This window comes from Scatophagus argus, chromosome 17 (genome assembly GCF_020382885.2).
Source record: "Scatophagus argus isolate fScaArg1 chromosome 17, fScaArg1.pri, whole genome shotgun sequence".
NCBI classification, from domain to species: Eukaryota; Metazoa; Chordata; class Actinopteri; family Scatophagidae; genus Scatophagus; species Scatophagus argus.
In genome coordinates, this window is record NC_058509.1 from 12,282,985 (window position 1) to 12,300,408 (window position 17,424).

The following is a 17,424-nucleotide window of genomic DNA, read 5'->3' on the forward strand; positions in this document are numbered from 1 at the left end:
TCCAAAATGTGCACGTGTGCAACTGTAAAGTTTGGACTTTTTTTTTTTGTTGATTTGCATTTAAAAAGGGGCTTAACACTAAGCAGCTTGGACTGAATGTACATTGTGCTTTACTGCATTTTTTCAGATTGCTTAGATAAAATAATAATTCATATAATAAAATAAGAAATTCTGACCTTTTTGTCTTCATATGCATGAATAAAAAGGATGTTGTGCATTTAACTATAGCACTACAGAGGAGTGTCAAAGTTCACAAAGTAGTCCATAAAACAATCTAATTTTAAGGTCCATTACTTGTTGTTCTGAGCTTTCGATAACTCGAATTCTAAGCCAACATGGATGACAAGTCCATGAAGTGCTCTGAAAAAATGGAAATATGAACATCTTCATTGCAACTGCTAATAAAGATTATGGGAAATGATCAAAAATTCCAGAGGAGCTAATAATGGACTTTAAGCCGAGGCTATTTTGTCAAATACAGAATGTACACCAGGATGGGCTGACTCTTATGTTGTTAGTATATAAGTTATAATGTTACAGACCACACAGACCTCCTACAGCTGTATGGTTGCTGTGGACTCTTGCCAACACATGATGTCATCAAAAAAAATCGGATCCTAAATATCTGCAGTGAAATATCTCTGTTGATTATCATCTAACAAACCACATCCAGAGACTTTTCAGTAATACAGATTGAGGACAGATCAGTGTAGGAACCATCGCAGTGCTGTGTAAGCATGTGAAACACTGTTATAACCTTAACAAACCACTAATGTGTGACCCACACTAAAGTAAGAAGTGAGAATGAGGAGATCATCAACAAATAAGCTTGGTGAAACATGAACAGTCAGAGGTTTTTAGAAGCTTACTTATTTTCCCCCTTCTCTCATTTGCAAAGTTACAAATGAGTTTATCCCATGGTCAGACAGTCTCCCCACTGAGGCAGGCAGCTGCATGCAGGGATGCTCCCATCACTATCATGACTGATATTATAACTCATTAGAACATTATAACTCATATAAGTTAAAACATCAGAACGTAGTAAGTTACATGCCTGTGAACTGGTTCACCTTGTTTAGGTTCAATGTGGCAGAGGGATTATATGCGCAGTATTTAATGTAACCAATATGATCCCTCCCTTTCTTAGTCATAAGAATTACAGTAGAGGCATGAGAGGAACAAAAGCACAAACTGTGGAGCAACAGGAAACTAGCTGACCTTGGACTAGTGGAAATATGCTGAGTAATGTTTTCAGAATGTATGTAGCATTAACCCTGTAATTATATATTGCCTATATCCTAAAGGCTACCCAGTGGAAATGAGTTGAAAATCCCACTTGGTCTTTTCCTGTAACCTCTAATGTCCTCAAAGTCAGTGTCATCTTAATTCTACTGACAATGGAAACATCCAGCCTCTAAATCAGGTAGATCCTCTTTTTGTTCTTTCATTATCAATAATACTCAAATTCAGGGAAATTCAGACCACAATTCCTGTTGTTAGTTGTACTGTCAGGATGAATGTGTGAGTGACAGTGGCCATTTTCTTTAGAAGTTTAATATAAATTTAACTTGAATAAATATTACAGCATGTGCATCAAAATAAGGCTGGAGAGAATCTTGCACATAATTTATTGACTTTTTACATAAACATACATTTTAAGTCTGTATAGATGTGTATTGCTTGCGTATTCAGTGTAGTGCCTCTGTAAGCTTTCATTATATGCAGTTTTTTATTTCTCACAGAATATAGTTCAGTGTGTCATATTATATATATATATATACAAAAAATAATTGTGAAATTATAAATCTCTGTGAAACAATTCCCAAATAATATAAACAATGAGTCTTGTATAGTAATGGGAGGCTAGTAGTATAAATAAAATCTTCTGTCACAGTTTATACAATTTTCTTTGACAATATCAACTTATATCATGATACTGTATGTTATAACCAGATGTGATGTTTGTTTTTGGCAAATGCAGTGACAATCCCTGACAAATACAACATGCATAAATCCTGAAATTCCAATATTACAATAAAGCAGTCCTACTCCTACATTTGCAACTTAACTTGTAATAGCAAAACACAAAGTTTGCCCCTAAGTTCCCATTAAGTCCAGTGAAACCAGACATCCTACGCTGTGTGTTTCTGTGACACTGGCTGCACAAAAAGACAATTAATTCTGAAGTCAGTTTTATTCATCTATTCATTTATAGCCACAAAATTGCCTAATAATGTTTTTCAGCAGTGCAAATTCCCCATGAAATTTGCATATATAACCGAAACCAATAGATTTGCAGTCAACCAGGGACTTTCAGGACCCCTTGGGTTCAGGGTCATTATATGGTTTGACTTAAAATGTGAAAATGGCACAGGCTTGAAAAGTAGCAGATTTTATGGAATTTATACACTGGATATCCAGCCGATGGTCTAAATAATTATACAGATGATCAAATCAACAAGTTGGCCTTTTTTTTATCAGTGGATATAATACCTTAACTCCTATTTGCAATAGATAATTATTTCGTTTATCATTTTTGTTTCTTTTTGATGATAAATTTGCCTAATCATTGTGCTATGTTGGGGTCAGCATGTAAAAAAATGACGTTTTGGAATCAACTGGAAGTTGTTGATATAGCTGAAATATAGATAGTTGAAATACTGCACTGATCTTAAAAACCTTAAGCTTAATGAGTCACTTAAAGCCTGCATCCCTACTTGCTTGCCTTCAAAATCGCTAAAGACAAGGTTCAAAGTTTGCACTTAACAATTTGATGCATGAAGAGGTTGCAACATAGTCTGTACCAGTGAACTTCTGCTCAACCTGCAGTTTACCATAGTCACTGCTAGATGGCAGTCATGCAGCATCTGGGATGAACACCCAATCCTCTCTGACATCCCGAAGCAACAATATGGAATGAACTGTTCTGGCTTTCTCCACAAATCGCAGAAATAATATATGTCTTTCACATTGGACAGAAATCACTTGTGGGCCTGTGTGGACACGGAGGTGTGTGTTTGGACTTGAACTTTTGTACAAATGAGTCTAAGCAGTCATATATGTATAAATTACTGTGGCATATCTGAAATATTTTTTATCTAAAGGCTTTTTAATTGTCTCAGCAAGAACAAATAAGTGTCATCCTAAAGTTAAGAGTTTCTACAACATATATCTGGAAAAAGTTTTGTAGTATCATCTATAATAACAATAAGTCAATCCAACATCCAGACTGAGTCAAAGGTCCAGTGTGTAAGATTAAGGGGCAGAAAAGGAATATAATATTCATACTAATGTTTTCATTAGTCTACAATCACCTGAAACTAAGAGCTGTTGAATTTTGTTACTTAGAATAAGCCTCATATTTACAGAAGGTGTGGGTCTTGTTTCACATAGACCCACCATATTGCCCCGCCATGTTTACATGTCTACAGTAGCCCAGAGCGAACAAACCATACGCTGGCTCTAGGGAGGGCCTTTCGTGTTTTTCACGTTTTTAGCTGTCACCTGAGGGGAGGATGAGACAAGGGGTGTTCAGTTGGCTGCAACAGCACCGCTAGATGCCACTATATCCAACAGACTGAACCTTTAAACAAGACTATGAGTATCGACCACAGTGTCGATAGCAGCTGTGTGAGGCTGTCCCGCGGCACAGTTTGAGCTAATTATAAACATCAGCATGCTAATATGCTCACAATGAAAATACTAACATGTTGATGTTTAGAAAGTAGGCTATACTGCTAGAAATGTTCACATTTTAGCATGTTAGTATGCTAACATTTGCTAATTGTTAGGCTTCACAGTACAGCTTAAAGGGAATGCTATTTAGTTTTGCAGGTGTTTGGTCTTTATTGGGCAAAGCAAAAATATGGCCTGATTATGACACCGATGAACAATCAGCGGAGCACCAAAGTTATTACATTTCACCCTGCTCAGCCACAGGTATGTATGTACCAAATTTCTTTTTTTTTTTCACTTTGGACCAAAGTGATGGACCAGCAAGCTAACTAGGATGTCTAAAAAACTGTTTTTTTTATTTTTCTTTTTAGCATCTGTCATGCATAAAGATCATGGCAGTTGCTTTAAAGTGCACAGAACAGTATCAGCTCTTTCACTATGTGAGTCTTGCTTGTGTTCTTCTAAACATTATCTGTCTACGTCTGTTTCTAGCATTTTGCGTACTGCTCCTTCTTTCTGTCTGCTCTCAGTTTCTCTCATCTCATCTCCTCTCCTTCACTCCTCTTTACCCTCTCCTTTTCCCTTTGTGCCTATTTTTCAGGCCACCGTGTTCATTGCGTCTTCTTCTCTTTCCCGTCCTTTGGCGCACTGTCCTCCTTCTTCCACACATGGCGAGCTCTATAAGAGACGGGAGGAACTGTATTTCTGTTCAGTTTGCCACAGGCACTCCTCAATATTTAATCAGGAGTGCATTTGTTTGAAAACAGCTCTGAATATGTGTGTGAGTGAGTGATAAAGAAAGATGCCTGAACATGTGTGTGTGGAGACTGTATTTGTATGCAGGAGAGCGGCAGATAGAAGTGTGTATATGTGTGTGTGTGTGGTGACAGTTTTGGGATGAAAGGCTTTCTCCAGTCCTATGGTAATTGGTTTACTATCTCACTCTCCCTGCTTTGGCCCTCTTGTTCCTCTCACTCTTTCTTTCTCCATCTCTTCCTTTGCTCCACTTCCCCTCCCCCATAATCCATCTCCCCGTGTATCATCATGTAACCCCGCTGTACTGTATAGTACTGTATGTGCAATACTATGTAGAGCTCATTCATTCAAATGCTGTACATTCAGGTTTATTTGATTTTGCTGTGTGTGCATATGTGACAGTAAGTGTGCGTGCGTGTATGTGTGTGTTGTGTGTGTGTGTGCACATCAGTGGCTGGTCTCAGTGATCCCCAGGGACCGCAGATCAGCATATTTCATCATCCCCCAGACTCGGCACAAGAAAGCCCAAAGTCCCCCTCTCTTCTTTTGCTTCTTCAGCAATTCAGCAACCACTGAGTGTTTTCCTTATTTCCTTCTTTCTCTTTCAGGCGGCTGCTCGTGCTCTAAGTCTAAATACAAACTGCTTTTTTCAGTCCTCTGAACCTCTGTGAATAAGGAATGCTGATTATCAAGCTTGTCCTCCGTCTTGTCCAATGTGACACATAGACATATGCAACTATATGATGCTACTACAGGATTTGTATCCAATGCAAACTCTTCAGTGACATCTTATGCAAATATTTTACAATATTTGATCTTGATAGTAAAATTCTGGGTGCTGAAATCCCATTTTCTCAATCAGCTTCTTACTATGAGTGATGGGGCCCCTACACAAACCCACTATTTCCTACCAAAGTTAGAACAGCTTTGGTTGTTACACATGAGCGCCTTCTGCGTTTCGGTTCTTTTGCACGTTCTTTTCTCACTGGTTTGAGGTGGGTGGAGATGATGTCATATATTTCAGTCGACCACTCAGAATGTGCTTGCCAGTGCCATCGTTCAAATCTGATCAAACAATACCCACACAGTCAACGTCAGAAGCATTATTTAGTTTATTAAATAATGACAAATAAAGAAATGAAGCTAATATGGAATAATATATCAAAAATTTCTTAGGGTTTTCCAAACTTTGCCACTGATTTGGTTGTAAATATTTAATGTTACAGAGAAATACTTAGAGATAGATCCTTTTTCTCTCTTTCCCCCACTGCATTTCTTGATAGTTTCACCACAATGTGATGGATTCACAAACCAAGTAGGCACAAACTTGTTTTCTTTCTATGTCCACTGTGAGAAGACTACACAGCTACAAAACTTGATTTAATCTGAGGTCTAAAAAACATGAGATTACAGTTTCGTATCATTCATAGTTTTTACTCATGCAACAGTCTGAATCTGACAACCTAGACAGAAAAAATCACGAGGTGCAAAGCTGAGTGCAACTTTACTTTGATCCTGTACAAACTTTCAGATTTGATGCCGTTATTGCAATAGGAAAGGTGACACTGATATACAACCCAAGAGCGATGGAGACAGTGGATAAATATGTCCTAACTGTGTGTCTGTGTTGAGTATTGTAGACTGTTCCTTTCCCCCCTCGTAGGAGTCTGGATGCAGCACCAAATTGAGTTTACGATGTTGAGAGATGAAATGTTACAGCTAACTAGACTGAAACAAAGAGTTTTTCCTCGTGTGTGTGTGTGTGTTATTCAGCTTCCAAATTGTAGCCGATGTATTCCGGCCCATTATCTCCAACAGCGGTGGTGTTGGTATAATCTGAGTCCCTGAAAGGGGCCAATTATCCCAGATTACAAGGCCTATCAGGAAAGTGGACTCGACATCTGAGTTATACAACTGAACCCACTCCTCACAAGCTGAACTCTGCTCTGATTTATGTCCTCTTGAGTACCAGGCTCAGATCCTCTTGGGTCAGCTGAATCCAAATTAATTATCTTTAAGATCACATTCATCTGAAAGTTCTTTTAAAAGACTTCTTTTTATAGTTATACAGTGAATTTCTGGAGAATAATAGCTTCCCATTGCAGTGGAAGGGAAGTGCAACCAGTTGGTTTCCAATTAAAAATGAGAATAGTTTTCTGCTGACTGCTGTTGAAAAACATGACCTTCTCACAGCAAGGTCAGTGGATTATCTTGCCAGCTCATGATCACTGGAAAGAGACATGGCTGTTGAGTTCTTCAGATGTATTTTTTTGGTGCTTTGAGCACTACAGGTGAAGTCACATCTTTTTCGATTATATTTGTGAGAAGGCAGACGTCCTTACAGGTGATATTTTCAAAACCAAGCTTCTCACACCAAAACAGTCTAGATAGCAGAAGTTTGTTTGACTTAGAGGTGAATCATACAGCCGATAGAATAGATTTCCATCCAGATCCTAGGAAAAGTCATTGGGGTTTCTGGAAATACCCTGAGAGCAGCAGCTAGTGTTGTTAAATGAAGACTGCTGAGTATTTACTTCTCAGAAAAACATATGCTTAGCTGTGACGTAAATGCTGAGTCCAAATCATGTCCGGACCTTTGATTCTAATGTAAACAAACTGTTGACAAGGATGCCTTAAATTTGTTTTTTAAATAAGTGTGATGAAGGCATGTTCTGTGCAGGGCATTTTGCATTTGAAACATGAACTCATTAGTGCTCTCTGCTGGACAAACGTAATGGCAAAATCAGAGATCCACTATGAAGCGATGTGGGGAACTCCTGTGGAAAAAAGCTGAAAGCCTTAGAGACGTGAGAAGATGCTTCCTCTTTGATACAATAACCACCAGGTGCACCAGGTGCCACATATGTGTGTTGATATTGCCCTGCAAATTTTTCCATCATGCTCCAGTTAATGCACAAGAGAAACACACTGTGTGTCTGGAGTTAGTTTAAACCACCGCCAATAAGCAGCATGTCATGAAAACCACATGAGAGGCACGGTGTCTCATCTTCAACCACCCACGGCACTGAGGGGTGAGACCCTCTCCTGTTTCAGCTCACCCACCTCTTGCCTTCAGGTTTGATTGGAATGCAAAGCCCCAGGCTTCACAGCAGCCCCACACGGTCAGGGCAAAACACAAACCGGGGGGGGTGGGTGGCTGAAAAATGGGCTTTGTCAGTGAACCACACTGGCTACACCCTCCCACACCCACATACACCTTCTGTGGCTGCTCTTTGTTTACCTATGGAAATTTGAGCCAGGTAATGTGATGACGTAGCCTGTCTCCCCTCCCGAACATTATCTTCAATATCGTATGAAATTTACAACTTATGACATCAATAAACATTAAAAAAGATGCTGAAATGTCAAGTTCACTCGTGCAACAGTTAAAATGTGGTGCGTTTTTCAAATGTAGGCTGCCTCTCTTCCTTCGTCAGACCGGTCAACGTATGAAAGGTGGAAGTGATGCAATGCTTCTGTGCACCTGTGACCCCCCCCCCCCCCCCCCCCCCCCCCACACACACACACACACACACTTCAACGTGGTAGTACTGAGGAGTAGGACGCTGGGTGGAGCAGCGTCGCGTGCTGCGGAATACATTCGGTAGGTCGACTGCGCGCGGTCTGGTTGCAGATGCAGGTCGCTGAGTGTGAGCGCGAGGCGGGGGGAAATGGCGAACGGGCGCGGGCGGCGGCGGTACGCCTCGTGAGGATACAGTAGACAGCCGGAGCGGAGGCAGGCGGCACTTCGAGGACAGACGGGAGAAGGGAAAGGGAACCATGGAGGAATCCGAGCCCACAGAGGACGGCTTGCTCGCGGGCTTGCGATGGAACCGGAGCGCACGGGACCAGGCACAGCTCAAACACAAAATCCGGGATCTGCCAGGGCTACTGAAGCACGGGCTGCACCTGCGGAAGAAGAGCGTGAGTATTTCAAAGCGACCGCTGAGTGACTGTCCGTCCTTCCGTGTTTTATGTTTGTTAGCAACGACTGACAGTTTCATCTTTCCAACCGTCAGTTTTCCCGACACCGCTCTGTGCTGTGGGACTGTTTCGTAACCCCGTCACGACTCAGGTGTTTTCATTTTGTTTCAAGCCTTACTGTCGCAGAGGCTGTGTGTGTGTATGTGTGTTCGTGCGCGCGCTTGCTATATCCATAATAACCAATTGCTGTTGGACATCATACCTTCACACTCCGGTAGTCAAGGCAACGCTGCTACCCCCCTCAGCAGATTCACTACACACACACCTGCTTACACACACACACACACACACAATGCATACATATATATGTAACGGATTGTTGTTTGGTCTTTAAAATGTGATAACGGTGAATGAAAGTGCCCTTCACATTTAAGGTGATGTCTTCAAATGTCTTATTTTTCACATCCAGCCACCCACGACTCAAAGATAGTCAGCTCAAGATCATCTAAAACAGAAAAACAGCACGTTTGAGAAACAAATAAGACTTAAATGAAGAAGTGATTATCAAAGCTGTTGTAGATTAAATTTCTGTTAATTGACTAACCACTTACTGGACTAATTGTTGCAACTCTATTCTCTAGTTAATACACAAATAAGTAACCTCAGTTAACATCCCCAGTCTCATGGGTCCTCTGGTTCTGTTATGTGATGATCGGCCTACTAAGCAGTAAATGTGTGTGACTCCGTGTGCCCTGATGTGGAAAGAACACACCTGACAAGCCAAATATCTGCTCAGAGTGTCAGCTCCGCTCATCTTCATCGTCAGTGGCAGCTGGGAAAAAAGCAAAACATGTCTCTGATTCCCTCTATGGGCATTCATTTTGAGGCTGCTCAGTGTTCTTGTTACCTGTTTCATTAATGCAGTATTGTTCTCTTGTGGTAATAAGTCAACGATAGTAAATCCTATAATGAATTTCAAGACAGTCCAGACAAAAACATTCCAATAAAACCAGAAAGAATAGATGAATAGATGTGTTACTTCAGTAGCAGGCTGTGCTTTAGTCATCTAACTGAGGAGTGTACTGTTTCATGTTTGTGTTATTGTTTGTTTCCTGTGATTGAACTGAAGGAAAGAAAAGGGACTACTGACTTGAATAAAAAATTGGCGAGTTTTCTTCCGTCTGTCATCATCTAACTTGTGGTGTGTGTGTGTGTGTGTCTGTCTGTCATGAGGCGTTGGTAAATAGTGTAAAGGTATGGCTGTTGTGTGCAGACCGGTTCTCTCCAGACACTGGCACTTGGCTATGCTTCACCTGGCACAAACACTTTAACAGACACACACTTGTCCACATAAATTCTCCAAAAATATGTGACAGAGCATCTACCATGCATTGTGTTTGCCCTGCTCTACAACAGCAATAAATATCGGAAATGCTGGGGAAAAAAAAGAAAGCAGTGACATTATGTCAGCTCTTATTGTCTCTGGTGGAGGGATGATATGAGCTGGACAGTTTTTTTTTCTTTTTTGTTCTCATATTTAGGGACCTTTAGAAGTGCAAAACAACCAACATAGCAGTTTTTCACGTTACCTCATGTGCTTCTTTGATATTTGCTGAGAGCTTAGGAGGTGAATGGAAACTGTTGTGTTGCACAGAGCCATCTGTTGCCTTTGGTTTGCAGCCTGCAGCAACCTCACCTTTGACAGTCCTGTCTTACATTGTCCTCTGTTGTGACTTGCTCTGGTATTCTGGTATTATTTGTCCTTTATTAGCTGTAATATGACAGCGGGAGCGGAGAGATTTGCTTGAAGAAACACTTCTCCCACTTTTTGACTTTCATCGCACTTGCCTGACAAGGTTCCTTATCTCCTAATCTTCCTTCTTCAAAGATCTGACCACAGTTCAGTGAGGTGTCAGGTTGAGCCATTCATCCACACACTAGCTGGGATGGAAGGGCAGATGCTCACAGGCAAAGCTGATTGCTTGCTTTTTTTTTTCTTTAGGGCCGATACCAATTATTAGTAATCAAATAGACTGATAACCGATATGTGGAACCAACATCACAGACCAATAGAACATTAAAACTACAAGGAAACCTTAGACTTAAAAACACATACTGTAGTAATAGGCTTGAAAGTGTGCATGTCCCACATGTGCGCGTGTGTTGTTGCGGTTGCCTCTCTATTTGTTTATATTCTTCATGCAAGCAAAGGAAATTATGCTTGTTGAAGGCAGATGAAGTGGAAATATGCAGTATTTTTGAGAACGCAGCTGAATCAAGGCACTCCCAATTTGATTGTGCTGTATTGTTTGGGGTTTTAGCTTCTTTGTCTTTCTTTCCTCTTAATAAAATGAATGAAAACTATGCTGTGGTCTCCACACAATACCAGATTTTTGTTAATTAAATGTGACATTTGGAGAGGTATTCTATAAAAGAAACACACTGACTGATGTGACGTCTAGTTGTCAAGTCAAATCTTCTTGTGGATTAAAACTTGATCACAGACCTTGACTTACAATACTGGGACCCACAAAAAGGATATATTTTGATGCTCAAAGTGTATCATTTAGACTGGAAAATGTGATTATCATAGTCATAATGTAAGCCCAACAGACTTTATGATCACTGTCTTAGAGGAAAGTTGATGATATTCCTCAGAAGATGATCTCATTTCTGCATTATACATGCGGCAAAACAGTAGCTTGTGATGTGTTCTTATGTCTGCAAGCAATATTTCACATCCACAGCTGCATTATACATTGAGATTAGAAAGATGAAAGGGTGAGTGAGAGGTGGCGTGTGACAGAGAGAGAGAGAGAGAGGCTCAACATACATTCACTCTCGCTGTATAAACCTACACACACATTATCACCAGAACCACCTTTTTGCTTCCGAACGTCATTAAAAGCTTTCACTTCAAGTTAGGGATACCTTACCTTGACGAAAGAAAAAATATGCACAATAATACGTGCTTAAGTGTATATGCAGGATTGTCAAAAGCAGATTATGCATGAAAGAAAGAAAATACAAGACAAATGTCCAAGTGGAATATATCAGGGCGTTTATGTTGGTTAAAAACTGTGATAACCTAAAGGCTCTGCATCACAAACGTGACCATAACTGTGGCCATTAATTCTCACTCAGAATAGGAAATGTTGAAAATACTGTCTTTAAAATGAATAAGAGTTCCACTTTGAATTATGAATATCTTACTTATTCATGGTATTGACGATCTTGATTAAATCAGTCATATTTGATGAACACTTGTCTGAAGAGAATACATACATCTGTTTTCAAAGCCAAATCTAGTTTCATAGTGTCTGAAATGTTCTTGTTTTGGATGCACACGCTAACAATATGCAGATTGCTTTCCGCTTTGATAAAATGATAGTTTGATCCTAGACACGTCAGAATATGGTGAAAAATGACACGATTTGTTTTGGAATTTTTGCTTTAAAGATTAACTGACTGAAACTTTTGCTGCTTTATTTTCTCTTGAAATATAACTCCCAAATTTTGTTTATTATTAACTCTGACTCTAACTTTATAACTACAGTGCAGTGTCGGTAAGCCAAAGGTCGTGTGTGCTGGCACATGGGCGTGGGCTGGCAGGTGGGTTTCTTGTCTTCATTGAGCTGTAGCTGCTTTGATGTCTCCATTTTGACTTCCTCGTATGATGGATCTGTCGAGGAGTCGACAGGAGCTTGCTGTGTGTGTGCGTGAGTGTGTGAGGGGGCTTGCCAAGCATACCGTGCTACAGCTCTTCACTGTGCTCAGCAATCTAATCTGAGAGTAATCCATTTCTTAGAGATAATGACCCTGCTCTCTGCTGGTCTCTCTCTCTCTCTCTCTCTCTCTCTTTCGCGCTGTATACACACTTTGAAGTCATCACACAGATAAGCGTGTCAGCATGTGCTTCCTCATTCATCACCTCCTCTCTTCTTCTGTCACTCTCTTGTGGCCCTCCGGTGTACTGACAGAAATGGACTGTACACCCAGTGATGGAGGGGTGTGTCTTTGTGAGGAACTGAAGCACAGACAAAGAGACTCACAGGAACTCAGCCGGCAGATATTCTTCTCGCCTTGTGATACAGTTTGAATGAAACACCTCCTCCAGCAGCGTGTGTTCGTGAGAGGAGCCGACAGTGGAGAAACAAAGACCCCTCGAGAGATCTGTATTCACCAGACAGGGAGAGATGGAGAGATAAGATAGAGCGACCAAGACAAACGAGAGAAAGAAGGAGCAAGACAGAGACAGAGAGAGTCAGAAACAATTTATTTAGTCTGTGTGCTTGGCTGGCTGGTGTGCTCTACTTAACCCCCAGTCCAAACACCGCATGTCTTCACAGACACAAACACAGGGAAAAGAAAACCTCTCATCTTTGCTGATATCTCGGAGGACGTCCACACTAAGCTGCCGTTCTCTCACAACCAGAAACTGAGCCCTTTTGAAAATGTTTTCCAATTTGGGTGCATCTGAAACTCCAGCCTTGCCTTTTATTGTGACAGGGATAAAACTGTGCATCTTTGGACTTTGTGTCACCTCCAGCTTTCTCTGTGGCCTCTCATTCAATGTCAGTAATACAGTAGGGGTTCAACTGATGATTGTTTTCACAACAAACGGTTCACATGCTCAATAATATTCCTAACTAAAGAAAACAGGACATCCTCACAATTCAGAGGCTGGAATGTTATGTATTTTAGTGTGGAAGTTACTTACTGATTAATCAATTATCCAAAAAGTTTTACATTGTCTGTAGACTGACTAGTGAGTAGTCCTGTGTTTCATGAGTAATTTGTCAGTAGACTTCACGATCATTAAGTAGTGATTTTATCGACCTCTCAGTGCAGCAGCGTAGAGATTACTGTTCTCTTGGTCATCACGTAGCCTTTATGAGCCGCAGTCAAATCACTATTTTATTCCTGTTCAGCTGTCTGACAATATTAGAAAGAGAACAGTATGACTATGGGAGCAGTTAAAATGTGAGTTAGACTGGATGAAAACAGTTGAAGTGATTACAGAGAGAAGGATGAGACCAGATAAATGTGGACGTAGTCTTAAAGGAGTAATTCAACATTTTAGGAACTGTATTTATTCACTGTCCAGCCAAGCGTGAGATCAGTGTCACTTCCGCTGATCTGTTTGGTAAATACACAGTAAGACTAAACCAACAACTGGTTAGCTTAGCATCAAACGTTAGAAACGGCTCTGTCTGAAGGCTTACTGGACTCTGTACCAACCTCCTGGTGACGCTGAAGTCACTGCACCTGACTCAAAAATAGTCTGGCACATGAGCCCCCTTGGCTCCAGTAGTAGCCCATGGAGGCACAGTCTCCTCCATTCACGAGGGGACGTGAATCACTGGTTTTTGCCTGGAGGCTTCGAACACAATGTCGGGGTGATGTCGATGGTTGTCTGAGATGATGTACATTTAGCTGAAATCTAACTTTCTGTAAGACAATTTTTCTGGACTGGAGTCACACTGTCTCTGTTTTGCTACAGTGTGAGGCTGGTTAAATGTAGACTTAATTGTTAGAGCACCTTTTAAAACTGAAAAAGCGACAACATTACCATGCAACGTTTTCAAAATCCAGTCTCACGTGCTCCCATATATCGTCCTTTGTTGCTATCTGGACGATTAAATGTCTGACAAAGTTCCTTCTACTCCACCAGTACACCGACTGAGTCACTCGATTAGCAGTTCACGGTAAGGTGAGAAAAACAACCACGTTGTCATAGTGCAGGCACTTGGTTTGTTAATCCCCAGCAAAACGGTGCAAAAATTAGCAGTCCACAAACCCGCCGTTAGCAGTGTGCTAGTTACTCTCAACATTATCCAACTGGATTGTTACCTAATTTACTGAAGCTAACAGCTGGTTAATCGAACTAATCAAACATTTTTCTGCCACAAACTATCTGTTTTTTTTTTTTGTTGACCTCTCCAGAGCCAAGCTAGCTTTCTCCTTGTTTTGAGTCTTTATGCTAAGAGAATCAGCTGTTTGCTATAACTTTAGATTTAGCACACAGACATGAGAACATATGCATATTCTCCAAAATGTCAAACCGTTCCTTTAATGAAGAGTTGGTGAACTGTGATGCAGACATGTGCTTTGGATAAGGTGTGTGTGTGTGTGTGTGTGTGTGGATACGTATTCCTGTAGTTGTTGGGAGAAAAATCTGTTTAAACACAAAGACCCACCTTACTTACGGGGACAAAATGCCACAGTCTCCACAACGTAAATCATTTAATATTAGGGTGAAGACTTGCTTTAAGTTTAGGGTTAGAATTAGGCAAGTAATGTTTATTGTTAGGGTTAGGTGGTGGTTAAGCCTCCAGGAAATGAATGGAAGTCTATGTAATGTCCCCAAAAGTGATGGAAACACGACTGTGTGTGTGTGTTCCCTCTTGCTTGTGTGCGAGACATCCCAGACAGTATCATCGCTCTAATGAGGATCACACGCACTGCTCTACATCTCTCTAATCATCCCTGTATTTCATTCGCCTGCAACTGGAATCCATGGTCGTACGTTTCTCTCCCTCCCTGTCTTTGTCTTGCTCACTTTTTCTCCCTTTCACGAGTACAATTAAAACAGTCTCTCCGTCTCTCACCACCTCATCTCTCTCCCTCTCCATCTGTCATGCTCATATTCCCGGTCATATATTCATAGACCTTTGTAATTTGTTCAGCTTTCCTACCTCCTTTTCCTCTTGCAGTCTAATTTATTTTTCTCTGTCTACCTCCATCTTCCACAGTTGCTGCGGTGCTTTTCATTTGTTCCATGATTTGATCTCTTTGTTTCTCTCTGTTTGTCATCATCTGGTGGTTTGTTAATGTCAGCCATTGAGTGTCGAAGGGCAGCATTGATTGCCAGCACAAGCCCAACTTGTGAATGTTTCCAGTGGGAATCAAACCCACAGCCCTATCAGTGATCCTGCCTCACTGTGTGATCTCACACACCAGTTGCATTGCTACTGAACTGTCGCTCAATGTGTTCCCATCCATAGTTTGCATTTTTATTAGGGATTTTCAAAGACACACACCAGTATTTGGTATTTTCTCAGGCATATCCACTTATAATGATGCTGTATTGTTCTAAGACTCAATACAAATGCCACTGCAAGAATTAAAGTGCTCATAAAATTGATGAAATATATTCTCTTGGACGTTTGCATGTGGGGATTTTTGACAGTGCTCAACACTGGACTCAACATTTTATTCAATCTTTTTCAAGTTGGGTCAAGTTGCATGGAGAGCAGTTTTAAGGTCCTGCATTTAATTGGCCACTTGACTTTGCCCGTACAGGACTTTATTGTTGTTCTGAAAGCCTTTTAGCCTTGGCTTTATTCTCTATAAGCCTTTTCTTGCAGACAGCAGCAAGTCACAGCAGCAAGATTATTCTGTATATTGCAGGCATGACCGAGCATTTAGTGAGATGGTCAGAAAGTCAGAAAGTGGCCTCTTGATGACCTCACTCGCCAATCTTTTGCACAAACACTGAGTTATATACATGGAAGGTGGCTGTCAGGTAACTTTCTACAGACAGGTACTTTTCAGTAACTCTTTCAAAGATTTGTTTGGAATATACAGAGACAATAGGAATAAACGTTTTGACACGTCACAGTAGGAAAATAACTAAATAACCAAATGAATAATGGCTGAGTTCCATTTTGCTGCTCCAGTTTCGGGGGTCTTAGTATTGTGCATGCTGGCTCATTCAAATAGAAAAGAGCCACTGCAGAAATTGTAATGTGTGCCACTATATAACTGAACTAATTGCTTTTGTTTTGGTCATGTAGTTTTAGTCAGGAACTTTACTAGCCAGCTATTGGATTACTCGTCACACCTTGATCACACACACAGGTGATCTGCCTTCAGATAAAAAATCCTGGCTAATTGGTTATTTTAGACCTGATAATGTAAAAGGCATCAGTATTTCTGCAAGCATTCTTTGTTTTATGTTTACTTAATTTAGTTAAATTTATAGTGTTTGTTCCTGTCAAAGTGTCTGTTAATGTGAGTTTGAAACAATCTGAGTTTGAAAACGAGATTGTGAAACAGTTGAAGCGAACTTTTCATTCAGCAACGAGATGGGGTGTTGGTAAATAACATTACAACATACTGCATTGCAGTGAGAGACAAAACCAGATGGCTGCATGTAGTGCTGTTTTCCGCTCTGTTTGATCAAACTCTTACTATCATCGCAGTGTCAACGCTGCCATCGAGCTCCTCCAGTGGCATAATATTCCATAAAGATTAAGTGTTTATTTCCTGACAGGGCAGGTAGAGGTGGAGTGGATACACCCAGGGCAAGGACTACAGCATGATGATAGTAGCCATGAAGACATTTATCTTATCTGTTCGACTGACAGTTGAATTTTGCTGTTGAGGAATTGAACTGATAAAAGTGTTTTTATTATTGTTTACTATTGTACTGGTTTGTGTTGATGAGTGCTTAAGTTAATGTGTGTCGCTGATAAAGTCAGGCAATCATCATGCTATCTCAAGCAAAAATACATGGTCATGTTCTCCAAGTCTATTGCAATAATATGTGTCATTGTGTTGTGATACATTAAAGCTCTAAATATTGCCAGAAAGTGTGTGCAATAGCTATGGAGGTTTCTGCTATTGGTTTAAACAAAACCTGACTAATGTTTTTGAAATGGTAAAACTGGTCCATCTCATGTCAGTCTTGTTTGTTCAGTGTATTTACCCTGTATGTGTGTGTGTGTGTGTGTGTGTGTGTGTGTGTGTGTGTGTGTGTGTGTGTGTGTGCGCACCTGTGTGTATTTTCTTTCAACAGCAATCACCTGACACTATCCCGGGACCGAGCACTGGAACTACAGTACACAAGGTAAGGAGACACACACACACACACAGCAGTGATGTCATCTCTTTAGTTTTTCTGTGCAGCAAAATTGTGTTTGTTTTGCCTCAATACATATGACATCACTGGTGATATTACCTTGGGCTTTATTCTGATATCGTTTCACCAGCTACATACACAAACTCACAGCCTCACACAGAGAGTCTTAATTTGTCAAGCATCATTATAATGCGATTTGACAA

General features: G+C 40.6%; 1 protein-coding gene across 1 annotated transcript in view; it reads left to right on the forward strand.

The window, feature by feature from the left end:
* The first annotated feature begins 7,942 nt into the window (after positions 1-7,942).
* rapgef5a (Rap guanine nucleotide exchange factor (GEF) 5a) overlaps positions 7,943-17,424 on the forward strand; it is a 43,935-nt gene continuing 34,453 nt past the window's right edge. The window contains exons 1-2 of the mRNA XM_046417573.1: positions 7,943-8,355; positions 17,159-17,209. Coding sequence (XP_046273529.1) covers positions 8,212-8,355; positions 17,159-17,209 — 195 coding nt within the window. The 5' untranslated portion in view covers positions 7,943-8,211. The remainder of the gene's footprint in view (positions 8,356-17,158; positions 17,210-17,424) is intronic.